This window comes from Diadema antillarum, unplaced genomic scaffold, assembly GCF_040938485.1.
Source record: "Diadema antillarum isolate AM-2024a unplaced genomic scaffold, OU_Dant_1.0 seq00001103_RagTag, whole genome shotgun sequence".
Taxonomy (NCBI): Eukaryota; Metazoa; Echinodermata; class Echinoidea; order Diadematoida; family Diadematidae; genus Diadema; species Diadema antillarum.
The window spans coordinates 1,549,594-1,577,356 of NW_027271919.1; the positions used below are offsets into that span (position 1 = coordinate 1,549,594).

Here is a 27,763-nt window from a genome sequence, read left to right on the forward strand (position 1 = left end):
TAGGCCGGTGTATCATGGGAGGTAGACAACCCATTCAGTAACGTCGCGACTGTGCGATCACTTTCATCCATAGAGCTGCATTTACAGCTCTAATGCTTTCAACACGGGAACAACTGTTTCGCGCACGCGCAGATAAACATTATCTTTTGAATTTATCATCATTATTGATAATGATGTCGGCAGTCTCGATCTCGGTCTCGGCGTGCTCTGTTAATGCTTTTAAGAAGAAACTAGACGTGTATTGGAAGAATTGTGGATTTTGATTATGAGCAACTATAGAAAGGTCCTTGGTCTCAAGTAGTTTTCACCCCTCCCTGCCACCTGCTATGTGTATGTCCCATAGATTATGTATATATATATATATATATATATATATATATATATATATATATATATATTAAGAATTTAAAGATACATGTTTGAATGAGATTAGCCAAGGCGATGTTAATTGGAAAGATCAAAAGCAGCCGAGGATACAATCCTACATACAGCATCGTCCCGGAAATGTAAAAGTAAAAGTAGAGTATTACAAGTATCATTATTATCATTACTAATTTTTTTCCCCTATAGTGTTTAGCGTCTTGAATCGAAAACTCGACATTAGCCGTCTTTCACGCTGGAGCCATTAGCGAGCCTCAGATCTGCGATGAGAACCCTAAGACGACGCTAATTAGGCTAAAAATGGTGTTCTGCACATGCGCGAGACAGCTGTGTCCATTGTCCAACCCGGGGAGGCTGAGTCGTCTTCCTCATTGTCGTATCGTTCGCGTCAAGGATCTAAAGCTTGCTATTCTCTCGTACGACGGAGAAAGGCTAAGAACGCGTGGGACGCAAACTTTAAACATTTACAAACAGACTCGTCGTATTTTCATCAAGGATATACGGGTACGGAAACAGTTGATGAAAATGACTAAAGACGAATTTCGAAATTCATGACTCACGTGCGATCGTGACACGAAGAGAAAGTGATACTATACACACAACAAAAAAATTAGCTTCCCCGAAATCAAAATGACGTATAAATAGGTTTGTTATGATTCGACTAGCTTCAATGTAAACATAAGAGCGACCTACTTAAGCCGACACAATCATCCTAAAAAATAACAAGAGAAAAGAACAAAACAAAGAGCGATTCCCTACTGCACAAGTTCATTTAGTGATATGTGATTAAACGTGATACGATAATAATTATGAGTGTTAATGAGGTCTCTAACCAGTTTACCAGCTGTATACCGTTGTATCGAGAATCTATGCATGTTTCATTAAAATGAAATGTAATAATTTAAATTTTCTCCTTTTAAGCTTGTAAAAATGTATCTTTACTCTGGCAATTCCAATGGAATAATGTTAATAAACTTTGTATCATTTCTATTATATCTAACAAAGATAGTCTGTGTAACATTACTCTTTGCTTGTTTGCTTCCTTATTTCTTATCCAAATTTGGTTATTTTTTTTAGAAAGTTCTGTTTCGGGGTTTTAATTTCCTCTTTCTTTTGGAGTTTATCTATTTTGAGGTGGATTTCCTCTTTAATGCGGCCTCTAGAGATGAAGGGGGTAAGGTTTGAACGTTTTAACGTTTTGAAATCACAAACTTTTGATCAGTAATGCGGCGCTTGGACTCCATTCGTCACTTTTCCACAGTGAGTGAAGACAGTCCGATACCTCCCCCTACAGTTCGTTATCAAGAGGTTCTACTTAGTACGAAGGTTCGTTAATCCGAAAGGGGCAATTACGTTTGTTGTTTCGAAGGATTTTTTTTTTTTTATTACGCACTTGTTTTACTTTGGGATTAAAATCATCAGAATGCTTTTTTTTTCAAGATTATGAAAGGAACCTTCAGAATAACGAACCAGATTTCATTTTTTTTTAAATCATCGAATCTCGGAATAACGCCACAAAAATAAATTCGCATTCATGAACCATGTGAGCCCTAATTCATTTTACGATTAACGAACATTATTGTGTTTAGGGACTTTGTCTATTTCGGAACGACGAACTTCAGGAATAACGAATCTCATTTCATTTTCGAATAAAACTCATTATTTTTCCGCCTCTCCTTTTGTAGGATTTAAATTCCAGTGGCAATCTTTCACTATCGGATTCGTCACGGCCACTTCCCTCTTTGTTCTTATCTTCACTGTCATCGCTCTCATCAGAAGATGTGAGTTAGCACATTTTCTATACAAAATAATATTAAGGATATGATTGTTGTTGTTGTTTTTTTCGTTGATGACACTGGATAAAAGATTGACATTGTACTTTTACTTTCTTTTTTTGTTGCAAATGTGATAGTAATGTACATGAAGTAAATCATAATTATCATGCTAAAATTAGTATAATGTACGTACACAAATATGTGGTTATGTTGGAACGAACTTTTAGGAATATGTGATGCTTTAGCGATTCTTAAAATGCCTGGCTTGTCTTGTATAATCATAATGATGAAAAGGAATACAATTTACCTTTCTTCTTAAAATTGTCCAAGTTAAGGTCTAATGAAGTCATGGGAAAGTTCACAATATATTGATCCATCACCGTTACACAATAAATGCACGAATAAATCATAATGGAGTTTGGGCCGTGCATGGTTTCCGCTTTGGCACGAGCTGTCGTACCATTTCGTGCCATTACCGAGAAACACTCGTGGCAACATGTGGGAGGATGCCTGTTATGGCGTGAAATTCGTGACAAAATTTTCAACGTGTTCAGAATTTTGGCATGACTTTAAATGTTTTAAATGAATCTTTCGAGAACGTTTCGCAAACGAGTCTTCCAGCTTGTGTACATAATGTGCGACAGTGCCGAAGACAAGTGATGGAAGCAAACATGTTTCAGTTGAAATAGGCGCGGTCACACTGACAAAAGATCGAGAAGTTTAAGGAGATCTTTGCCAGTCATCAATCTTTTGCCAGTCGTTAAGAAGAAGAAGAAGAAGAAGAAGAAGAAGAAGAAGAAGAAGAAGAAGAAGAAGAAGAAGAAGAAGAACAACAACAACAACAGCAACAACAACAACAAGAACATGAAATAGCAATGCAAGTAAATACGGCAAGAAATCATATCTCTCTTGCCAGTAGTAGATAAACGTTAGGAGATTACGTGAGAAATGATTATAAGCATAATCATTACTTTTGCAAATCTGTTTTCTTATAAGTATAGTATCTGTTTAAAATTTCTTTCGGTTTACCAGGGCGACAAAGAAGCAGTCGAATATCGGTGGATGGTGACAAAGGAACAGGACCTTCATCGGAAAATGGGATAGCGGTAAAATACTTTACTTTTCATGTCTTATTTTTCTGAATATCTTTTTCTTTTTAATTGCCGTATTTTCTCCATAATCCATTCATCATCCTTTGTGGTTTCGAAAATTCCTGATTTTCTGATATTATATGATATGACATCTTATATAACATATGTATGTATGTATACGTATATGTATGTGTATATTATATATATATATATATATATATATATATATATATATATACATATTCTTTTTCTTCTCCATCAAACTTACTTGCAGACTGATCCTTACGTGTATGATGAATGTTTTCATCTTTTACGTTTATCTTACAATATTTCATTGTTATGTGAATCCCTATTTATGATGTTATAAGCACTATATAGGCCTACTTTACGAGGGGCACGCACCATGTTCTAACTCAACTCTTTTTTCTTTGTTCTAATGACTTTGTACATAATCACGTTTGTTTGTGTCTTTTTACGTTACTGCTGAAATTATGAATAAATTGCGTTTGATTGAATAGGTATAGTTGAATGATACAATGTTGATAATGAGAAACATAACAAAATAAGTAGCAAAGATAGTGAAATATATATATATATATATATATATATATATATATATATATATATATAATTTTACCAAGAAAATTGGTAAACATGATAGTCATCTTATAGTTGATAATCATCCACATTAGCATTATAAAAACTGCTATAAATTTAAGACGTCGGAAACTTGTCATATACAAACCCTTTTAATATCAAGGTAATTTTGCAGGTCCCAACTTCCGGTATATATATTCCTTTGTTTTGTAAACCGATGAAGCAAGAACCCCGTTGTTTAAGTAATTGTCATAATTTTTATAGTTCTCGCTATGACGAGGTTTTTACAACAATGGCAAATAATAGGTTCAAGCGGAGCTCCTCCTCACCCCCCCCCCCCCCCACCCAATGTATCCGTCCAGTGAGATCTATCCATGCCGCGTGAAACGTCATGTCTATGGACGTCCATTCAACGCAGGCTTTAGATACGAGATCTTGAGGTTTATAGCCATTTATCTTTGAAAAAATGATATCAAGAATTTCATCAGTGATGTATGGATGTTATATTTTTTTTAATAATTTTTAAAAATCATTTTGGAAATCTTTATCAACAGAATCTGGTAGAGAAATTCAATCAGCATCCAGCGACAAACACCAGCAGTGTCGAGCTACGAGGGACAGCATCGGTCACAGCTGAAATATGGAATGTCACAGATACGATTGCCCCAAGTTCTACCCAACAGTCTGTGACCTCATCTTCGGGAGGTGTAATTAGTGCGCCCCTGGCGCCGCAGACAACTAGAACGCCCCCAGACTACGTCCTCCCGACGTCCGATAGACCGAAGAGTAATTCGAGGAAAGCCTTGGACAGTCTGACCGCGATGACGCAGGCAATCGAAACGACCTCGGAGAGTTTGCCCATGATGCGGGGGATGGCCGCTGACCGTGACAGGTTACCAACACCTCCCAGCGGACGACAAGTTACCCATTTCGGTGATTACAAATGGAGCGTGCGACCTGAAGACGAAAAAATCTACGACATTCCGCTAGTGACAACGAGAGCAGCTGGGAGCTTACCCGCATCGTCTCATGGCAAACGAGAGAGAACAAGCGGGCCGACTGAAATGCACAGTCACACCTACGCCAATCTCCCCAAGTTGCTATCGTTATCTTACCCGAGACGAGGTAATTGGTCAAAGCACAATCCAGCAGCGGCACCGCAACATTTCTAAGCTCCTAAATTTTGACAGATGAGGTTCTAAGAAGAATATTATCATTCCAGTGACCTGTATACATCATGAACTAGCATATCAAATGAATGTGACTAAAACCCGCCCTTTTGAAGGGTTGCCATGGCAGCGGCTAGCCCTCTTATTTATTTTGTTCACATTCTTACAGGCAATAAGACGTTTTGAACAAAAACAGCTGGATAGAATTAGAAACATATTACCTGTTGTAAGACCCCTTAAGTCTACTTACACCTATTCGTCGGCCTTCTTGACAGCGTATCTCAGACAGCCCGCGGTGGCACCCTTCAGATGAAAATCCAGTTCTTTTAAACTTCTACCAGACAGTCCATTGCTATAGGCCTTCTCGTTTCTTCCAGAACCTTCTAGAAAAACTGATCAAATTTCAGTGGATTCCCGCCAACTATATTCAAAGGGTCATATTCGCGTGTTGTTAATTTCGCGGTTGCGAGGGTTGATCTAACTGGACTTTGTTATTTGCGCGTTGTTATTTTCGCGTGTTGTTATTTTCGCGGTTCAAAAGTGATTCGCGAAATTCGCGAAAGTAAAACCACCGCGAAAATTTCAGCTCGTACTTCACTAGACACTCTATTTTTTTTCTTTCCAAGAGATAATGATTATGCCACAGTGAACACCATGAGCCAACTTTCATTCAAAGGGAGCTTTAGATTTTCGCGACGAAGACGTTCAGAGGAAAAAAACAAACAACCAGTTCTGAGCATACGCAAAATTGCTTATCAAAATCGATCTATTTGTAACTCGCGTCGTCTGAGTTGTCACTACGCGTTCTGGGCTAATTTTACGTCCGCTCAATTAATTCATGACGCAGAGAGCTACTAGTACTTAATCATGTTGATGCACTGTTTGTATGAGCGTCATTTATTTTTTATTCATTATTATTATTTTTTTAATAGGATGCGTCTCCGCATAATCTCAGCTACTTTTCAGCACTCCGTAGGGAAGGCCCAGGGGGAGAACGGCCAACGCAATAATCGTCGTCGTCTCAAACGTCCACGTCGCAAATTTAAAGTTCCCTAATAACTTATTGAATCCATTAGGCATGGCTTGACATCAGATGGTGGTCCGGTAGCCGGGACACTAAAAATTGGTATCCTGGATCCACCTTCACCTCCTGGTGGCCCAGTCGTACTTTAAAACTTGTAGCACGTACTTGTAATCAATTTTGTCTCACTTGTTTTGCAACTCTATGATCATGTAAGAAATAACTATTCGTTTAAAATCTCCCATGTATTAGGTTTGTTTCATGTTTGACTGTGAAAAGAGCATGGAAACATCAGTTGAATTCAGTCAAATTTAAGATTCAAGGATTTGGACGTGTTGGATTCTTGAATTCTAACATTTGGCCTAGGGTTGTCTTTGCTTTGAATAAGTAAAATTCTCACAAAAAATGCGGAGACTTCTGTATTTTGATTGTCATTAACATGATTACAATTATCATGATTATCGTATGTTGCTATCATTATTTCTGTATACTTCCACAATTATATGTAATCAATATTGCTATTAACGTTACTATCACTAGTAGTGCTACTATCAGTGTTAATATTTTTTATTGCGAATTTTGCATTATCACTATTATCAGTGGTGCAGTGAACAAAAACTTTTTCGGGGGTGGGGGGGGGGGGGGGGGGGGGGGTTGGGGGTGTAGGGACAAAAATCCCCGTCATGGTGAGTAGCTCCAGTGTAATAATTATTTAAGTTGTAAATCGTCAGATCATATCAAATATAATACCTTGGCTTACTCTGGTAAAAAGAAATCATGCTTCAAAATACGCATTTTTTTTTTTTTGTGGTCGGAAATCCATGTTGGTTTGGATATGTGGGTGTGGGTGTGTGTGTGTGTGTGCGCGCGCACGCGTTTTTTAATCTGTTATTCATTTATTTGGGACTATTTTGTTTAAAAAAAAATTGTCACGCATACGAGCGTGAGAACGACTGTTCAGGAGTGAGTCCTGCGCATAATGCGTGAGACTTTGTAGATAGGTGAGCCATTAAATGTTCTTCAAACTTTGAGGATCGAGACGAAAGGCTCCCTCTTCATCCCAAGCCAAAGCGACGAGTCGTAACCATGGAAACCTCCTCCTCCTATCTGCCTCTGTCTATCTTCTGGTTGTGCTGCTCTTATTCGTACTGATGTCTTATTCTATACTCTCCATTCTCATTCTGTGTTACTGATCAAATATAATAGGGCCTATATCAATCAAGTGTTTAATGATACATGGATATCACGGGACTTGCTAAAACCGAAACTTCACGTTACACGACCACCCACCAAACTAGGATGGATAATTTACAGAATAGCGAATTACAAGTGAAAAAAGAGCTTTACTTATTTCCCACTTTGTACGTTGCATAGTGAATACACGTTAATATGTCTTTATCTGTGTGTGTGTGTGTGTGTGTGTGCGCGCGCGCGTTTTGAAGGGAAGGTATACAGTATAGTATTGGTTGAGGTAAGGATTCAGCCACCGCTTTAAACCACTTTATGAAATGCTACACTGCATACCTAATGATCAAGAGGAATTCAAAGTTCATTTGATGAAAACTTGTTTTGAAATGGCGGAGATATCCAAAAACAAATTGAAACAAAGCAAGCCTAATGAAAGGTGGGTCCCACCTTAAGTCCATCTATGATGATGCTGAATGATTATATTATACAATAAAATGCATTTTCTTTTTCTTTCTGGCTGTTGAATGGAAGCAAGAACGCGAACAACCAACATAGCTTTACAGCATAATTATGCAAAGACACACACACGCACACACGCACACACACACACACGCACACACACACAACACACGCACACACACACACACACACACACACACACACACACACACACACAACACACGCGCATATGCCTAATTCTTGTCTCCTTGCACACATTTCTTTCAGGCCTCGCCACACAACAGCGTATCGAGCTAACGAAAGCTCGATGAATTCAAAATTTGAAGATAAAAAATTGTACGTTCGCATCCGTTGCTAATACATCAAACATATTACGAACTATTTTAGTATTAGCGACAGATGCGAACGTATCTTCAAATTTAGAATTTGTCGGGCATTCGTTGGCTCGATACGCTCTAGTGTGACGGGGACGAAAGGAGAAAAATTACTTCTCATAAACAAACATTTTGTGATGAAAGAGTGGCGCAAACAATAGTCAAGACACAAGCAAGGCGCGTTTCAATTTCGTTTTAAAATCCGTTCGTATTTCCTAACAAAGCACTACCATTTTGGAAACATCCATTGTAATAATATTCACAATTATAATAATAATAATACAAATAGGAAAACTTCTTACAGTGATACCCAAATATTAACTTGCAAATACATTTATACAACATTTTCCTCTACATTCTCAGTCACACAAGAGGTCTCAACAAAGCACCCGTGGAGACATTTCAAACGTGTTTCGCTGTCTCACAGGTGAGCATTATAGATCGTGAATAATAAAAACGCAACTGAGTGAGGAATTAAACAAGAAAACACGGAAGTGTTTAAAAAACAGTTGTGTGAACCAGTACTTACGAGGCTGCTAAATGAACATAAACTATTGGAATGATACTAACGCTTGTGAAATGTCACACAAGTTTTATCATCGGCACGAACTTTCATGAACGACAATACCGTATCAATACGCCTTGGTGAGCCCGATACAATCGTTGCAATGAACTTTCAATGTACCCAGAAATGTACACCTCGTCAGATGAATGACCATGCCAAAGGAGGGGGTAACACAGAAACAAGATTTACACAATGCTGACATATTGAAATATTGGTCCGGTAATATTGCCAAGATATATTGCAGTCGCTGTCTGTACACGTAAATTTATTTCTTTTTCGGTTTCGTGTGTAACAAGACTTCTTCTTGTTCTATATAACCTCTGCTCAGTGTTAAAAACTCGATACTCGGGTCGTGGGGTCTTAAAAAATGATAGATTTATACCGGGAACCTGTCGCAGGTTATGTGAACAGGAAAAGAACATCAACACTTTAGTAGGAGTCTACTGTCTTGTCCTAAGTTTGATTATCAAAGAGATCCACAAAGGATTGCTTTCAATTGTTTAAAGGCTTGAACATACACCTGAATGAAACAGAAACAAGTATGTTGGAAAAAAGCGTTTCGTATCAACAAACACCTGACACTGATTGCAGGGGCGGATCAAGGAATTCTGTAAAGGGGGGGGGGGGGGGGGGGGGGGCCTTTACAAAATTAAAAGGGGGGGCATGTGCCCCCCCCATTTTTTCTTTTTAATTCTTTTGTTTTAACAAAAAATTAAGAGGGGGTGCCTGGTGTGCCCATGCCTGGATCCGTCACTGGATTGTACAAGCTGAAAAGTATCAATCACTTTATCCTTCTTGAACGCGTCCAGAGTTCTCCCAAATCTGCTGCAGCAGTAAAGACGCATGCTGCTTTGTCAGGTAAATACTATGATAGTGCCATAGAGGGTTGTCCAACAATGCTGCAATGTCAACTGTAAAGCTTGTGGGTTGTAGGCTTCAGATGGCGCTCTGCATAGCATTTAATGTGAGCCGTGACAACATCGTAAATGAAAATGTGACCAAGGATTCATGACCTGTTACTTCTTCTTCTTTCAATAAAGTACAGCCCAACATGTTGTGATATGGCCACAAGAAATAGTCATGGTTCATGCATGCACATCTCAGTTTAATTCATGAGACTCTACACACGATAGGATGGGAGCACGCGATTGCGTGCATCAGACAAAAACAAAAACAAACAAAGAAAACCACACACACACACACACACACACACACATAAGCATTTAAACACATTGAGATATTCCGCTTTAAATTTCACGAAAATAACGGTCACAGAGCAAAATGTTTCAAGTGTCCTTTTTGGAAATCAGCCCATGAATATTTTGGACTGGCCCTACTTGGATTAAGCTCATGCATAAGTGTCCAAGCCAGTGAAACCTCTCTTGTAGTAGCACTTCAAACCCTGTCCGTCACATCCCCCATCCCCCCAAAAGAGAAAAATTACAAATAACATTTTTCAAAGCAGCATCATATGAATGGATATGAGTCATGAAGAGAACTATGCAGGTCTGGAGCAGACAAGGAAATGTCAAACTAGAAATGTGACTTCCTCATCAGGGCACTTAGCCTAGTCACAATCACTTTGGGTGAGGATGAAAAACCCTGACGATATAAATGTGTGTTTCCATACAACAGTCTTTCATCAGTCATACTTTTTACTTTTCGTTTCTCTCATTTCAAGTGTTTTTAAAGTTCACGGCAAAAGGGACGAGATGACACACTACAAAATAAAAACCATGAAAATTACCTCATTATATCAGGAAACTCACTGTATCAGGGTACAATTTAAGCAAAGAAATATAGAGTGTTGGGATCTGCAAAAATCACCTTGTTATACAAGGGTTTTGTTATTTCTGACCTCTCTAAAATGAAATTAAACTGAAAATTAACTTTTGAAATAACTGGATTTGAAACAGAATGAAGCACAGACTGTAGTTGAATTCCTAAATATGCAAGCTGCTTCTGCTCATTCTTGATAACGACTGTAAATACCCACGAATGATGCAAAGAACAGTGATTCACACCACAAGCTGCGTCACAAACATGGGCCCTGAAGTGTATCTCAACCACTGATCTCTATATGAAGTGTCTGGATGTCTCACTGGCAAATCGCTTTGAAGCCACTTCATCGCCATCTTACCACGCACATCGCCCATTCACTTTGTGTATGGAGCTCACAACATCACATGATCTTGGTGACAGTCTCTTCTGGAAAATGTGTGCGAATTCTCGATAACAGAGTGTGCCTGGTATCAAACATGGCGGTGGTGCGGCAGCTTCAATTGTTTGTACAGCATGAAAAGGCTAATGGGAAATCTAGATCCAACCTTAGATAGAGATCAGTGATCTAAACAGGGTTACAACAAGGTGCAAACTAGCCCAGTATAACAATGTATGACACATACAAAGTTATACACAAAAACAATACTTTTGCCCATGGCACATACAATGTATTATGCTTTTTGTATGCACTTATAAGTGAGTAAATTATAGCACTTGGGCAAACATTTTATCACACCATTACAGTGAATGTGGTCGTGAAAGTGGAGTCAAAGTTAGCAAGAGGCATAAAGCGAAGCCAATAAAACAAACAAAACCAAAAGAAAACCCAGAATACTTGAAAAATAATGTTTAAGGATTCTTCCTTGTCTATTTATCAAGAGGTTCAGGGAAGAGGACTGCTCCAAAACAAAACTGTTTAACAGATAAAAAAAAGAGTCATGCATATGCTCTTTCTTTAAATACAATCATTCGCAGAAACTGACTGCAAATGTACTTGCAATGTTAAGTCTCACTTTCATTTACTATTGGGTAAGTTTTCAAGGGATTCTATTCATCAAGGTTTCATACAGCTTGTAAATAATTACTTTCCTTTAGGGCTTGCTACACAAATCACCAGCATAATTTGCCTGCCTTGATCTGAACATGTTGAATTGCAAAGAAGATGATAAGGTCCCTCCTGTACTGACAAACCTTCCCAATGAATTTCATTGCAAATGTGAAATTTCCAAAATTTCCATAATTCCATTGCAAATGTGAAGATATTTTCCATTTAGAAATCAAATTTCAGCATCATAACACTTCCTTGGGCTTGAGTCTGTTTTACAAAAAACCCAAAACAAAACAAAAACTTGCAAAGGCTTTTTCCACATAAATGTATGCTTGTTTGTTTGGCATAAAAATAAAACATGTCATTCTATTTTGCCTTCTCAGACTATTATCCTTCCATCAAAGGCAGCAAATACAGAATCACACTCCATTCGTAATGATGTAAGGTGCTAATACAGTATCATAAAAGTACATGGATTTTAATTACAGGTCATGTCAGTATTGAAATTTCATGAAAAATCGAGGACAGTTAAGAGGTGAATTATGAACATATTGATATTTCAATTATACCAACAAAATTATTGTTAATGATATGAGTAAAGTATTTTGCAGAAGTTAAGATAACGATAATAACAACAGTAATAATAACAATAATAATAACAATAATAATAACAATGCAGGTAATAGAATAACAATAATAACAATAATACTAGTAATAACAACGATACAGAAAACAATAATAAAAATAGAAATAATGATGATAATAAAAGTACTAACAATTAAACAATTAAGGATTGAAATAATAAAATTTCAGGTTAAGATATGTGCAGAAGAGAGAAATATTTTCAGAGACAATTAGAGGTCACCATCATGAAAGAAACTGACTTTTCACCACCTCTACAACTGGGCCCTGTTTAATTAACATTGGAACGATCTTGAGCCAGACACTGAGCATCATCACTACACTCACCACATGCAAACAGAGAGACTCTCATACTCAAATGGACATGAAGGGTAGTCACCTAGTCTTTTCATCTCTTTTTTTTTTTTTTTTTGGGGGGGGGGGGGGGAAGAGAACTGAAAGGATTAGTAAATCTAATCCAGATACTAACCATGTATGTGCCTAGGCCCATACCACACAAGAACCTGGTGGACTGTGTATTAAGTCTATGAGGATTTCAGAATTCATTACCCCTAATCCCACCGGGTTTTTTGAGGGACTTGAAACCACCGGAGGGGCTTTTGGCCCCCCCTTCAGATCTCGGTCGTGAATCGCGCAATCCTTGCAAAAATTTGCACTAAGGTAGAGGCCAATGTAATCTACAAGACTCTATAGTTAGATTTTTCAAATTTTTATCTATGTATTTTATATTAATTAATTTATGCTAATCTATGCAAAAATAATTTTTTTGCCTACAAATAAAAAAATAAAGCTCCAAGACTTCTAATTTTTGGAGAACATATTCTTTTCAATATCCTCAACAATAACATTGAAGCAAAAATTCGGCTTCTTAATGATTTCTTATGTATTTCTTTTTTAACGTTTTGTTTTTGTTGTTTTTTCATCAAAATTTGTCGCAGAAACTATTTAAGGCATAATCAGGCTAAAATAAATCATTATCAGTCATTGAAAGTAAAAATATTTATTTTCATATGAATCAATTGCAAAAAAACAATTTACATTGGATTTGTACACAAAATCATGTTTTTGAGCTATTTTTGGGTCGACAAATTTTTTTCAAAGGGGCGTGGCTCCAAAAATGGTATGCCCGGGAGCAACAAATTTGGTCTCATAAGTTGCGCGATACTTGAAAGAAAAGAGTCATAAAATGTCGCAGCGAGAGCATCACGCGTTGCAGAATAATCACGCAAAACGTCGAGGGGGGGGGGGCCAAAATACCCCCCCCCCCCTCCCCGGTGGGAATAGGGTTAAGGAACGGGATAACTTTCCAACCTTACTCATCAGCATTCACTAACTGTATGAGGCCATCCAAAATAGACCTATGGGTACGAGAACCTGTCTAGCTGTGAAGTTAGCGTGCCCACTCAGATGTAGTAATGTGCCTTTAGAGTGTAATGACAATGCAACTGTTACACAATGGGGATTAGGGAGATTAGGTATGAAATGTAACTACATGTATATTCATTTACAATATGGTGTCCAGACATCTGTGCTAATTGGCAAAGGAAGCACTCCAGTGTGCTTGATAATCAACAAACAAAGCATAGAAAGAGATTAACTCTTACAAATTAGAAAATTTAGCAGACAGCCTGAATTTCAGTCCTAAATGTAAGAAAACTTCCCTTACCTGTACTTTGCCCTTATTCTAGAGGAAAATGGGTTTGGACCTACACTGGGTTGGTGTGGGAAACAATTCTATGGTAATTCATGGCCTAGCTTCAGCAAATCAATCTGTTCTCTGAAGGGGACGACTTCATGAAGTGAGCGACTCGCATTCCCTATTGTTTATCATCCAGTTTGAATATCCTGGCATGCCTTGCTGGAGTAAATACACAAAATGCTTTATCACGTAAGAATGAAAGGTAACGAGCATCATCATTACAAATCACATAGAATTCAAAAACTGAAAAATTCAAAATAAATAGTTTGTGCACTTTGGAGGAGTGAAGAAAGTATAAGAAATACTGTTACATTAGAGGGAGCACTAAATATGACTCTGAAAAAAAACCCAAAACAAACATGTGGGTGAAACCAGCACATTCACCTTCCAAACATTTCTATTTCATTTCCATTTCAACATGAGAGAGAGTGTGTGTGTGTGAAGAAGAAAAGTTTAAGTATCTTACAAATGTCACATTTCGAACAGCTTCAAAGGAAGGAGAGAATGCTGCTGGAATCCCACAGCCATATACAGTTCACTCTGTGAAGAGAGTCCATAAAATGGTCGCCGTGGTTACACGGGTTCGCAGATGGGCGGGGTCCACTTGAGAGAGTTGATGTCGATCCCCTTCTGACCGTTCCGCTCCTTTTCCCGGGCCAGGTACTCGTCGATGAGGTCCTGTCGCTTGAGGACCAAGTGTTTGCCCTTCCAGTATTTGAGCATGGACATGGACTGCAACGTGCTGACGATGTCGTATGGGTTAATGGCCGTCTCCTGACTGATATCTGGTAGGAAAAGAAAGAAAGGATGCTGTGAGATGAGGTCAAAGGTCACACAGGGTCTGGTCAGAAAACAGATTTGACAATGCTGTGGAGTGAGTGATTATGATGACATTTCAGTTTCAGTCGTTTCGACATTCAGTTCTGTTGGCTAATGAGCCTAAATAGTTATGCAGAGGTGATAAACAACCCAGTTCCTTCATAATCAAAAAGGTGGTTGACCGAGACAAATCGTTTAGTTGGAATCTGAACTTGCAATTTGATATCAGCTTGTTAGAAAAGATGGTGAGGATTGTTTTGACAGACAATTTGCCCGGAGGTTCATAACAACAGCAGCAGAGTAAGAATTCAGTATTCTTTATAGTAATCTCTTTATGGTGAATGTAAATTTCAATACACCTGAGATTATTAGCTCAAGGCAGGGCTATGTCCATCAGAAAACAAAACACAGCAAGAGTTCAAGAACAACTTATTGACAATCACAATGTGGGATTCAATATTCTGCTTGGGCATGATTTGATCATCATGCGCCCGTTACATTCTACCGACCTACATCTGCACAGGGAGGGCACTTCTGGAATAAATGTTGTGTACTAGAATCAAAATAATTTTATACTATTGATCACTAAATACCTCAAAGCAACTCATTGTCCTGGCAAATCATGTCAGCCAGTTAAGTTTCTTGGTGTAGCCTTTCGATACATTGCAAGCAAATAACAAATGTTCCATGTTTTAGCTTCAAATATGACTAAAGGTTAAATTTTAGTTCATGTATAATAGAATTGCTTTGCAAAAATCCACGTTAGCTTGCATTCATCAATGGATGCGCATCGTAAATTTATACAGTCAGAATTTGCAGTGCCTACATGAATTTCGGGCAGAGGGTTCAACAGCTTTTGCATCACAATGCCTACAAAACAGCAGACCAACGACATGACAAACAGCGTGTGTTGTGTGTGTACCTTTGATGGAAATCTCCTTTGCGTCAAGCTTGTGGAGATACTTGAGAAGAACCCCTTTCCAGTAGCTCCGGTAGCTGATGAGGCCCAGGTCTGAAAGGGGCTTCTCTGGGGAGCCAATCTTCTCCTCCCGCTTGGATAGCAGGTAACCTGGAGACAGAGTGGATAAGACACAGAATTTGGGTCAAAGGGACTGTAGAGTACTGGTTGAGGTGAGGATTCAGGTTTATAACATTCCTACGTAAGATAATGAGAAACCTCTTATGAAATATGAAAGAGCATGTAATTTTAACCCTAAAAAGGCTGGAGGGGGGTGGGGGGGGGGGTTTGAATCAACCCCTCCTTCAACATTTTTCTACTACGACTACTCTGCCGTGCGAAATTTTTTGACTGCGCCGTTCGCTGACTTTTTACTTTCAAGTCTCGCGCATCTTTTGACACCATTTTCGTGAAAATCGCGCATACCGTTACAACACTGCATGATGTTTTGTACATGCCTGTCAGACCGAAAATGGCTCAAAAACGTGATTTTGTGTATAAAGTCTATGCAAATGGAGTTTCTCTTCTTATTCATAAAGATATGATTATTTTCACTTTCATAAGCTGAAATTAATCAATTTTAGCATAATCATGCTTGAAATAGGTTGTCATAAATTTTGCGAAAAAAAAATGATAAAACAAAAGGTCGAAAAAACAAAGAAATACATAAGAAATTCATAAAACAATAAAATACATAAGAAATTGATTTTGATACCAAATTTTTTTATCAAGTGCACTGTTAGGAATGCTACAAAGAATGTTTTCACCAAAAATTAGGATTCTAGGAGCTTTAATTTCTGATTTAGAGCAAAATGTATGATTTTATGCATATATTAGCATAATTAATTATGACAAAAATTTTCATTTCTTTTTGTATAGCTTGGTAGAATACGCCACAGGTAATGCACGTGCCAAATTTCATGGTGATTGCGCGATCGATGGCCGAGATCTGGGGGGGTTTAATCAACCCCTCCCCGGCCACAGAACACCCAAAAAAACCCGGCCTGGTTAGGGTTAACCCTAAAAAGACTGGGGGGGGGGCCTAAAAGGCCCCCCTCCCTCGACATTTTGCGCGATTACTCTGCAACGCGCAATGCTCTCTCCGCGATGCTCTATGACTTTTTTCTTTCGAGTTTCCCGCACATTTTGACACCAAATTTGTGACGCCCGGGGGTACGGTTCTGAAGTTACATAACTTTTTGTACATACACGTGAGGCCGAAAATGGCTCAAAAATGTGATTTTGCATACAAAGTCAATGCAAATTGAGTTTTTCCACATGGTTCATATAAATATGCTTATTTTTACTCTCAACGGCTAAAATTAATTTGTTTTAGGAGTATTATGCTTCAAAAAGGGTCTGCCACAAATTTTGTAAAAAAAAAACAAGAAAAACAAAAGGTCGAAAAAACAAAGAAATACATAAGAAATTCATAAAACAATAAAATAAATAAGAAGTTAATTTTGATACCGAATTTTTTTTCAAGTGCATTTGCTCAGAATGCCACAAAGAATAATTAGACCAAAAATGAGCACTTTTCGAGCTTTATTTACTGATTTAGATCAAAGAGTCTGATTTCTTGCATAAATTAGCATAATTAATCAAAATAAAATAAAAGAAGACTATTCTGTAAAATTTAAATATACGATCTTATAGATTACATCGCACACTACCATTGTGCAAATTTCCGCGGCGATCGCACGATCCAAGATCCGAGATCTTAAGGGGGGCCCTTTAGGCCCCCCCCCCCCCCCCAGTCTTTCGAGCTACCAAAATAGCCCAGTCTTTTTATGGTTAAGAAGGATTCAACATTTATTGGATGAAAATTGGTTTTCAAATGGCCGAGATATCCAAATAAGTGATAATAATGAAAGGCGACAGGCCACGCCTTTTATTAGGATCTCTTTGTTTCACCTCGTTTTGGGATATCTCAGCCACTTCAAACCCGATTTTCATCAAATAAACTTTTGATACCCCTTAGAATTGCATGCTCTTTGACATCTCGTAGAGTGGTTTCTGAATATCTCGCAAAACGTTAAAAGCTAAATCCTCACCTCAACCAGAACTGTACAGCCCCTTTAATACAAGGGAATAGTGTTATAAGAAGGACCTGAAGAAGAAAACTGTGATAATAAATCATAATTCTCTCTAAATCAGGGTACAAAAACAGAGCGATATGAAGAGTTGGGACCTGGAAGATCACCTTGTCATACATAAGAGGGTTTTCTAACATCCGACCTCTTAATAACAAGGTTCCACGGACTAGGCAGAGTGATATAGACCCAAAGAGGTTTACTCTCTATTTCTTTGTTTCTGAGAAGGGTGCCCCCGTGAGGATGAAGGCACTATTCTGTGTCAAGTTTAGAAATGTACATGACCTAGAGTGGAACCAAAATACTACACTAACTCATCTAGAGAATGCTGCAGTTGCTGATATGGAAGAAAGTTCTAAAATGTGATGCTGTGTATGTGAACATGAAAAATCCATCCCCCAACAGACGAGCGGGACTCCCGACACAACCTTTCACCAAAATACAAGTCGATGCTCACTAAAATTCTGCAACATCTAAAAAAATGAAGGAAGTAACATTGCCCATTCACCCATTATGGGTAAATCCTCGCCAGCCAGTCAGAGCAGAAGAATTGAATCTCATGATTCATGAATTTGTTCACTCGTGTCCTTCACAAGCAAGTCCAGTCAAACAGCTTTAATTGCGTATTAGTTTCATACTACCTTGATGAATTCTTAGGACACTCTTTAGGACTTTTACTGTCTGTAAGTGCTCTAAAAACGGTGAGCTGGCAGAGACGAAGTGAAGTAAACTTACTGAAGTCTATGAGCATCTTGCCGTATCCCTGTCTCATGTACTGGGGCAATGTCAGTATACAGGATACGTTGTAGTTCAGGAAAGAGTTTTTCTCCTGGGGATGAGAAAAGAAACATGTATACTTTATTTTGACATATTTATGATATGCATATTGTTGCTTTCTATCAGCATGTTTTGCACATTTCTTTTTAAAATGGAAATGAATAAATGAAATGAAAACACACAACAGGCATAAAGTCATGAAATAAAGTGAATACTACAGGAGAAGAAATTGTGGAAAGCAGAGATTCTTAAATAAAAAGAATGTCTAAAGTAAGTATATTTCTTGTACAGTAACATACACCTCACAGCACATGGTATATGAATAACCAGCAGCTGATGAAAGATCGGTAATCTTGACAACATACTCCATGTGATATATCCCTTGGATCACAAGGCATTATCAAAAACTTATTATAAGAATTGGAGAGACATTTTCCTAGTCCTGATGTATTTCGAATATGAAAAGAAAAATAATATATACACCCCAAAACACACACTTAAGGTATATACACCTATATGAATGTGGCCACAAGCCAAAACTTCAATCACTCATACAGCTGTTACACACACACACAAACACACACATGAACAACACAGGAAAAATGTAAAAACATACTGAATGAAATGTCTCTTGTGTAGAACAAGGAATCATGACCACTACCAAACACATTTCTGCTAGGTAGTGAGCTCATGCATGTCATGCTCCACCAATAGAGGGCGCTGTTGCTCACCTTGGAGAAGTAACCCAGGATGTGGCACCCCGAGGAGTCATTCTCTGTCATGATGTAGAAGAGGAAGGGCTCGACGTCGTAGTACAACGTCTTGTGGTCCAGGAACAGCTTGGCCAGTAAACACAGGTTCTGGCAGTAGATCTATCCAAGAAAGGGTATATTATGAAAAAAGATACATACATGCATATGTAAAGAGAGATTGATAAAGTGGTAGATAGATAGATTGAATGATAGACAGATGATAAATAGGTAGATAGATATATGATAGACAATAAAATGGATGAATAAAGATAGTGGTTCATATATGGAAGAAAGAGAGATAGATAAGGAAAGTGGCAAATATTTGGAAGGAAAGATGCACAGATTATAGAAAGAGAAATAGACTTAAAGATACAAAGAGAGATAAAAGATACTGGTACAGTCAAACCTGTCTATAGTGGCCACCCAGGAGAGATGAAAAAAAGTGGCTGCTATAGATAGGTTCTTCAACACGCTTTTTCTCTTAGAGGGAATTGTTTTCAGTGGTCGTATACAACTAAAATTAAAACGCGTGCAAAAGTTTTTCTACTCTATATGCATTGAATGTCAGTGACAATTCACAGAAATGTAATGCCGCAAAAAAGACAATCTGCTCAAACTTGCAAAAATGTCATGCTGCAAAAACATCTCTCTTTTCTAGAATTTGGTTCATAAATCCTTAAAACTGACCAAGTCGTGACGACTAAGGTTGGAACAACAAAAAAGTGGCCTCTCCGCTAGGGTTAACTATGGGTGTTTCCACATGGCAGCAAAGTGCATCATTAGAGTGCTGAATTCTAGTTACGTATCTCAGACCGATTATTTGAGTGATGCAGTTTGACCATGTGTATGCAAAATTGCGTAATTTGAAATGCGCAATTCAAATGACAGAGCCAAGTTGTTTTCTAGTGACGCTATTCACGAATGACGGAGTAAAAAATGCCTTGTGTACACTTTGTGCCTAGAAAGATAGCTACAGCTCCTCTCATAGTTGGGAAATGTAAAACCGCAGAAATCGCTAGTCCTTCCTATCATCTGAACGGACGGCAATTCTTGTGTCACTACAATTCAGCATCACACTTCAGAATTCAAATGACGCACTCTGCTGCCGTGTGAAAACAGTCTTTCCCACACCACTGTGCTCACCTTGTTTTTCTTGCCGTCCACCTCAAACACTGAGTTGATGCCCTTGCGGTAGATCTCATCCCCCGGCGGATGCCTCCAAATGCACTTGGCCAGGTGACGTCGGAGGATGGTGGAGCTGCGCATGTACTTGAGACAGAACTCACAGATGTAGAGCTTGGGAAGGCGAGCGTATTCCTCCGGGTAGGGTGAGGAATACCACGTATTCAGCTCAAAGCGACCAAACTCGAGCTTCTTCACCGAGCCTTCCCCTGGGTTCCCCATACCGTTCTTTTCCTGCAGATGTGTGTGTGAGTGTGAGAGTGAGTTGGTGGGGAGGGCGGAGGGGGAAACAAATAAAAATGATACGTCTGAAGTGACTCAAATTTGGTATGTTCACAGAGGAAAATTCATACCTAATGCAGATATTCCCACTTTTTTTGCTGGTAATTGCAATCCTGAGCGAGAAATTATGAGTACAATTCAGAAAAAAAGTGAATCGTTGAATGACCTACTTTCACCAAAGGATATCGGCCTGATTTCGATGACATCAGAAGTATCTTGTGCTCTTTGCCATCTAGCCCATAAAGACACTATGCAATATGCAGCGGTCAAGTGGGGTCAAACTTCTAGCATTCACTTTTGCACTTTCGGTAGTGTGGAGCTACTGTGCGGCAGGCATGGGCAGAGCAAATACATGGCAATCGCATCTCAGTCTTCCCATCTTATCATGACTATACAATTTCAAAACATTGTCATTTCATGATAGAAATGCATTTTTAGAGCTTACAAAATATTCCTTTTCCCAACACTTAACAATTATTAAGAAAATCTACAAAAGAATGGAAGTTTGGAAATAGCGATAATGCTCCATGTTTTTCTTGTACTATCAAATAAAACCTGCACTGTTCACTGGCACAGCATTGCCAACACATTGTTATGGAAATCAAATAGTGCTACCACTGTTTCAGTTTTTACAGTTTTATGTAATGGTGAGAATAATAAAATTGTTGCCAAGGGTTACCATCTCTTCCGATGCCCTCATCTGGGCCTCACGGAACATGTCCATGTCGAACTGGGAGGTGATGCCATTGAGGAGAGGCTCGCGGGATTTGTGGAACTCCTCGCGGTGCTGACGATTCTTCACCTTCTGCTCCTCACACAGCTCCTTCCGCTGCCGCCTGGCGTCCTGCACCTGGTAGCGCTTTTGCTGTTGGGCACGAGATGAGTTCTGGTGAGTGAGATGGCGAGTGAGCCGGAGGAAGGGAGGGGGAAGGTGGGGGGCATGGCAGTGGTGGGGGCGTGGCGGCCGGTGGAAAGGGAACAGGTGGTAGGAATGAGGATGGGAGTCATCAAAGTAGATTGGCAAGCATGGGGCAGATGAAGTAGTGTTAGACAATAAGTGTTGGTGAATTGAAAGAGTTTTGCAAATCATTGACAGAATGTGCATGCAGAGGTGGGGAAATGAATATAAGAGGTGATAGATTCAATACATGGCAGGTTTGATGCATCATTTGGGATAGAAGACCCACAAGAAATAAGGAATGTGGTCGTGATTAAAGACAACAGAATAAGTATGAAGTGAAGAAGGATGGTCCAAGTGAACAGAGGAGGGTGAGATAAGAGAGGTATTAAGCAGGCAAAAATTAATGGATTTGAAGATCAAATTTTACGAGATTTTTAGGTATTAATATTTTAGGAGGATTAGTATTTGTGCAGAGTGGTTCCAACAATATTAAGCACATAAATTAGTTTAGGGAGTAGATGATTTGGTGAGAGCAGAAAGATGGAGGTAACAATGTTAGGGTGATGAGTGGGATTGATATGAAGTTGAGTGGAGATGGTTGGTTATCATTCATTTGAAAGGGACATGTGAATGGATGTGATTACACGAGATTGCACAATGTTTTTTTGTTTTGTTTTTAGGAGGAGAGTAGGAGATGTTGAAGGGCATGAGTGGTGGAAGAGTAAATGATGTTTTCAAAGCATCGATGACACAAATGTTGGTTAGGTGACGAGAGCGAAGATTGCAGGTTGCCATGGAGAAAGGGGTGGAGTCAAGTCAGATGTACACAGGCCACATCATCATCAAGTATAATCAAGAAATCAATATTATGATAGCAATGATTAGTTGGCAAAAGGTCAACAGTCATGGAGAAAGCCATTGAAATGTAATGATGCACGACAACCACAACCACAAACAAAAATTTAAGATTTGGTCAAATTTGGTGCACATAAAGCATTTTGTTACAAGTGAATACACATGTAGCATTGAAAACAAAGCGATGAAGAAAGCAGTAAATATTTTGTCATTTGTTAGTCACATGCCAGAGTAATTTAATGTTGAAGATGGAGGAGAAAATGTGAGAGTGAAGGGAAAATTAATACACAGTTAATAATCATAATCAATAAATCCCTTAGATTTCAGTCAAAATCAAGGTCCCTTATCCTGCACATTGAGAATGCATGTTTCTACTTCAGTTTGGAAAAATATGACAAATGCTTTGCCATGCTTCATAATAAACAGTCTCAGCCAGGTTGATCTCCTTTTACTGTGGTGCTCATAGATTGCTGAAGGAGTTCAGGGAGTGTTCACCTTAAATCAAAAAGTTAGGATCAACTAAAAATCATGCTATGCTGTGTGTGTCTTTGATGGTATTCAGGGAATAATTTTCCAACTCAAGTTTGATTAGCAATATCAGCTGATGAACAATATTTCAGATGTTATCCTGTACACTTCTCTATGGATGAAAACTGCTACACAAAAGATAGTTTGTGTGGCAGTGGTGTAAAAATGCATAGCAAATTGTGATGCGATACCCAGAAAATTATTCCCTGGTATTCTATCTTCCTAACAAAAATGAAAATTTATGCAACTTTTTCATGCAGCCATTTATGTACAAAATAAGGTAAGTAACAAAGAAAATTGTCTGTAAATTTTGATAACAAATTTGAAGTGGATTCTGAAAACATCAAATAAAACTGAATAGGGAAACCAGGGGCAACCTATAATTTTGATTTGATTGTAACTCTTAACATTTACTTAAATTCTTTGTAAAACACCCCCAGGTTTTTGAATGAATCAATTTTTCATTGGTGTTTCTCTCTCTGCAAAACTAACATTTGCAGCAATGAAATGCACAAAGGCAGAGAATGCAACACAAAAAGATAGAACAAAAAATTCTGTAGTATAATAATTTCCAATAACACTACTGTGTATACATTAATTTTCTGTTACATTGTAGTTATCAATGAACATTGCGTGGTGTTGGAATCATTTCCAGACAAGTTCTAATTTAAGGTGCAAACAGCGAAGTCTTGTCATATTGGAGCACCTAACTGGAGCTATCTTATGGAGGACTACAAAAACCCAGCACACACATTTATATACAGACACTGACAATTTTGAAAAATGTGTTGTGTGAGTTCTTCTCACACTTTGCCATAAACCAGGGAATTTCATGCCAACAAATTTTACACAAGACCTTTAATGGACTGCATGCACAGCAAGTTCCAGTCTGTATGACCCCATAAAATGTGGGTCCATTTGCAAAGCTTTCTTCACACAGATCTTACAGTCAATGTTCATGCATGACAACTTCATACTCACCGACTGCCTGAGGGCCTTCTTTTCTTCAGCGTCCGACTCCTTCTTCTGGTTACGCCTCTTCTCCGCCCTTGCTTGACACTCTTCGGCTGTCATGTTGTGGTACAAGGGGCAGCCCCACAACGTCCGATGTTTGCTAAATTTCCCAGTAAAGTGCCCTTTAGATAAAAAAAAAGAAGAAGACAGAAATATCTCAAATTCCACCTCATTTCCTTTTCTTTTTTTTTCTTTTTTTTAAACACATGCACATTTTTTCTTAGTCAAGTGGCATTTGGACATAAAAAAAATAATTAGTACCACCTAATTTTCTTTTATTTTCACCCAAGTCTCTTTATAGACCTTCAATTACAATTCAAAACATTTGTGTATTTGGCCTTTGGATTAAATAAAAGTGCACACCTCTTTTGATAAGTTGTAACTGAATAGAAGAGCAATTACAGTTAAAATCTCTCAATTTTTTTCCAACAAAAGTGGTATTTGAATAAAAAAATAGTATTTGCAGAATCATCTTTCTTTTTTATTTGGTATGAATATCAAAATAAGTCTTTGAATAGAACATAAGTTACATTTAAAGGCATATTTCAAAGTAATGTGGCCTTTGGATAAAAACACAAACAGAATACATCATTGAAAATTCTATACTCTTTGTACAACCCCAATTTAAAATTGAAATAAAGAAGAAATTTCTCAAAGTACTAACAGGAACTAAATGGGATTTCAATCAAATATTGCACAAGAATTTGATGTAAAACATTTCTTTCTCAATGTACACACATCTGACGCAGAGTAATGCTTAATTCAAATACTAGTCACCAGACATCGCACGCCTGTCAAATTTTTCCCTGTATAAAAACATCTGTTACAGAGGAAGGTTTTGTTCGGCTGATAGCTGCAAGACAGCTGGCGCGCACTATTGTCTTTAGCATTTGCAAACATATGTTGCAGACTATGTTTTGTTGAACTTACAGATGCAAGCTATCTGGCACTGACAGGTTTGTTCACAATTTACACTGTGGAGTAGTGTGATATCATAACCATTCATTGTCATGAAACTGGTTCTAAGCAACCTCACCTGACCCCAGTGTTTATGCTTGCACCTGGTTCCAAGCCAAGCTATAATAGACTGTGACATCACCACTTTGGTACCTTATAAAATAACCATGCATCTGTTACAGAGTATAGTTCATGTCAACTGACGGACGCAAAGATGTCCACTCCATACCTAAAGAGTCGCACCCAGGCACAGGACACCTCAGTTCCACGTTGTCCGTCTTGAGCAGCTGTTGCTCAGCGATGATGCGACTTTTCCTCTTCTTGCCCGGGTCCCCGTTGCTCTCCTTGTCGCTGGGGATCTCACCATTGGTCAGCTTGCCCTCTTCCTGCCCTGCTCGCTTCCGCTTCTTTGGTCCTGGGCACATTATGTGAGATGTGTGAGGGGAGAAAGTATGGATGTAGGACTGTATGCACAGGGGTCGCATTTAACTTTTTTTTTTTGACTAGCCAGGCGGACTACTTAGAATCAATTTTGACACTGAAGCAATATTTTGGCTAGCCAGATGGACTAGTTACTTCAGAATTTTATGATTTTTAGCTAGTCCGACGTGATTTTGGGTGGCCAATGGCCAGCGGACCATTGCCAATTTCGAACCCTGATGCACATAATATCAACTGAAACATGTAAATGAATAATACACACTAATACAGAATAAAAATGCAATACAGTCAAAACTTTCTACAGCGGTCATCAAAGGGAAAAAAAAAACGGGGGGGGGGGGGGGGGGGGGGGGGGCATAATGCCCCCCCCCCTCGATGAATTCCGCGACTATTCCGGCGCGCAAATTTTTTTGACCGCGCCGCTCACTGACTTTTTACTTTCAAGTCTCGCGCAACTTTTGAGACCAAATTTATCCCGCCCGGGCATACCGTTCCGAAGCCACGCCTCTTCAAAAAATTTTCGGCAACCCCAAAATTGCAAAATTGATTTTGTATACAAAGTCAATACAAATTGTGTTTTTTCAATTAATTCATATAAAGATTCATGTTTTTAATGTTAATGGCTGAAATCAATATATTTTAGTATAATTATGCTTCAAAAAATGTGTATGACAAATTCTGCTGAAAAAAACAACAAAAACAAAGGTTCGAAAAAACAAAGAAATACATAAAAAACTGATAAAACAATAAAAAAGATAAGAAATTAATTTTGATACTGAATTTTTTTTTTACGCACAAATGTTCTGAATGTCACTAGGAATATTTACAATAAAAATCAGCATTCCATAACCTTTTACAAGCCAATTACAGACAAAAATGAGGTTTTTTGCATATATTTGCATAATTAATTAATTTGAAATAGAAAATGCAATTTTTTTGAAAATTTAACTGAACGGTCTTGTAGATAACATCCGGCTTTACGTTCATATGCGCGATCAATGGCCGAGATCTGAAGGGGGGGGGGGGGCATAATGCCCCCCCCCCCCCCAGGAATTGCAGCTCGCTAAATAGCCAGGTAAGTTAGGGTTAACATGCTTTTTCTCTCGGAGAGAATTGTTTTCAAGTGTCATATACGGCAGGTGGCTGCTATAGACAGGTGGTCACTAAGACAGGTTTGACTGTAGTAGACTTGGATTTTCCAGACAGGGTAGGTGATGAGAGATCTTTGGTGCTTATCAATAGTTGTCTGTTTGGATAGGTGAAATCAACAACAACACCAAGAAAAAAAAAGCTAACACTATAAGCAGGGAATAATTTTCAAACTCAAATTTGATTAGCAATTTCAGCTGATGAAAAATATCTTCAATGATATCCTGTACACTTTTATGTAGAAAACTGCTACACAAAAGTTAGTTTGTGTAGCAGTGGTGTAAAAATGCATAGCAAATTGCGATGCGATACCAGGAAAATTATTCCCTGATAAGGCTCCACAATGAAACAAAGAGAAATATGTAGCAGTAATAATGGTGAAATATTTCATGCCCTACATCAAGTTTGAAAATATATGACCTCAGTTCATCACATTTGTGTTTTTATTGTAAACCAAGTGAAGACTGTGGCTAGAATAAGGGGGGGGGGGGGGGGTTAACAACAAAGACACTATAATGTGAAAATAAAATAAACACTCATTTCCTGTGCCAGTTCACTCAATCATTTCAATCAAAACTATGACACAGTAATTGATTGGTTTATGGCAGAATGATTATTCATGCACTCACCTCCATTCATGGATGCTCCTGACTCGGTATCCGACTGATTGAGGTCGGCCTTGAGGGATCTCTTCTTACCCCGCTGCTTCTTGCCATTGGCCTCCTCAGTGCCCACTTCGCTGTCCGAGCTGTCTGAAGTCTTGCGGCCAGACTTGCCAGGGCTCTTCACAGGAGACTGACCACGCATCCTCATCGACATCACTGGTGCACATAATATAGAAGTCATGTCATAAAAGTCATTTATTTGTTCAGCTGGTGATACACTGTACTACAGCATGTGTGCAAAAAAGCTCTTCATTCATATAGCTGTCTTTTTATACTCAGGTTTTCAGACTAATGCTCCTATCACATGGGGATAGCTACCTTTAAAAGTAAAAATACAAAGTACAAATCAAAGGAGCTAGATGTTGCTGTGGTTGATACACAGTGTTGTACACGTGTTAGCATTAAGTTGTGTCAAACAGAGACACAAGTCAAAAGGAACATCGCAAAATGAGGTAGGAGGCTGGACAGAAGCCTAAACCACATTAGATACAAATTGTACATTTCATTGTATATTTATATTTACCCCCTTTCACTAAGCTTAGCAACAGCTTTAAAGTAATAAGGATATCTGTAATTCCAATGCATCCTCATCATCCCCC

General features: G+C 38.5%; 2 protein-coding genes across 2 annotated transcripts in view; one reads left to right on the plus strand and one right to left on the minus strand.

Annotated features, from left to right (window-relative positions):
* The window catches only part of LOC139743701 (uncharacterized), a 44,960-nt gene extending 39,927 nt beyond the window's left edge, over window positions 1-5,033 (plus strand). The window contains exons 12-14 of the mRNA XM_071654160.1: window positions 2,067-2,162; window positions 3,189-3,262; window positions 4,399-5,033. Of these exons, the coding sequence (XP_071510261.1) occupies window positions 2,067-2,162; window positions 3,189-3,262; window positions 4,399-5,016 (788 nt within the window). The 3' untranslated portion in view covers window positions 5,017-5,033. The remainder of the gene's footprint in view (window positions 1-2,066; window positions 2,163-3,188; window positions 3,263-4,398) is intronic.
* Window positions 5,034-14,364: 9,331 nt separating this feature from the next.
* Window positions 14,365-27,316, minus strand: LOC139743713 (histone acetyltransferase KAT7-like). Its single transcript, XM_071654170.1, has 9 exons — window positions 27,129-27,316; window positions 25,139-25,324; window positions 23,920-24,074; window positions 21,334-21,540; window positions 20,334-20,606; window positions 19,170-19,310; window positions 18,397-18,490; window positions 15,533-15,679; window positions 14,365-14,576 (listed from the first exon to the last, which is right to left on the minus strand). The coding sequence occupies exons 1-9, from the start codon at window positions 27,310-27,312 to the stop codon at window positions 14,365-14,367; spliced, it is 1,599 nt and encodes a 532-aa protein (XP_071510271.1). The 5' UTR covers window positions 27,313-27,316.
* Window positions 27,317-27,763: the final 447 nt, after the last annotated feature.

Bases quoted from the DNA above. Each gene is read 5' to 3' on its own strand.
- LOC139743713 (XM_071654170.1), bottom strand. From the start codon at position 27,312: ATGAGGATGCGTGGTCAGTCTCCTGTGAAGAGCCCTGGCAAGTCTGGC. The intron at 24,075-25,138 runs GTATGGAGTGGA...TTTTATCTAAAG, and splicing joins GCCTGGGTGCGACTCTTTAG to GGCACTTTACTGGGAAATTT. The intron at 18,491-19,169 runs GTGAGCAACAGC...TCTCATCCCCAG, and splicing joins TCCTGGGTTACTTCTCCAAG to GAGAAAAACTCTTTCCTGAA.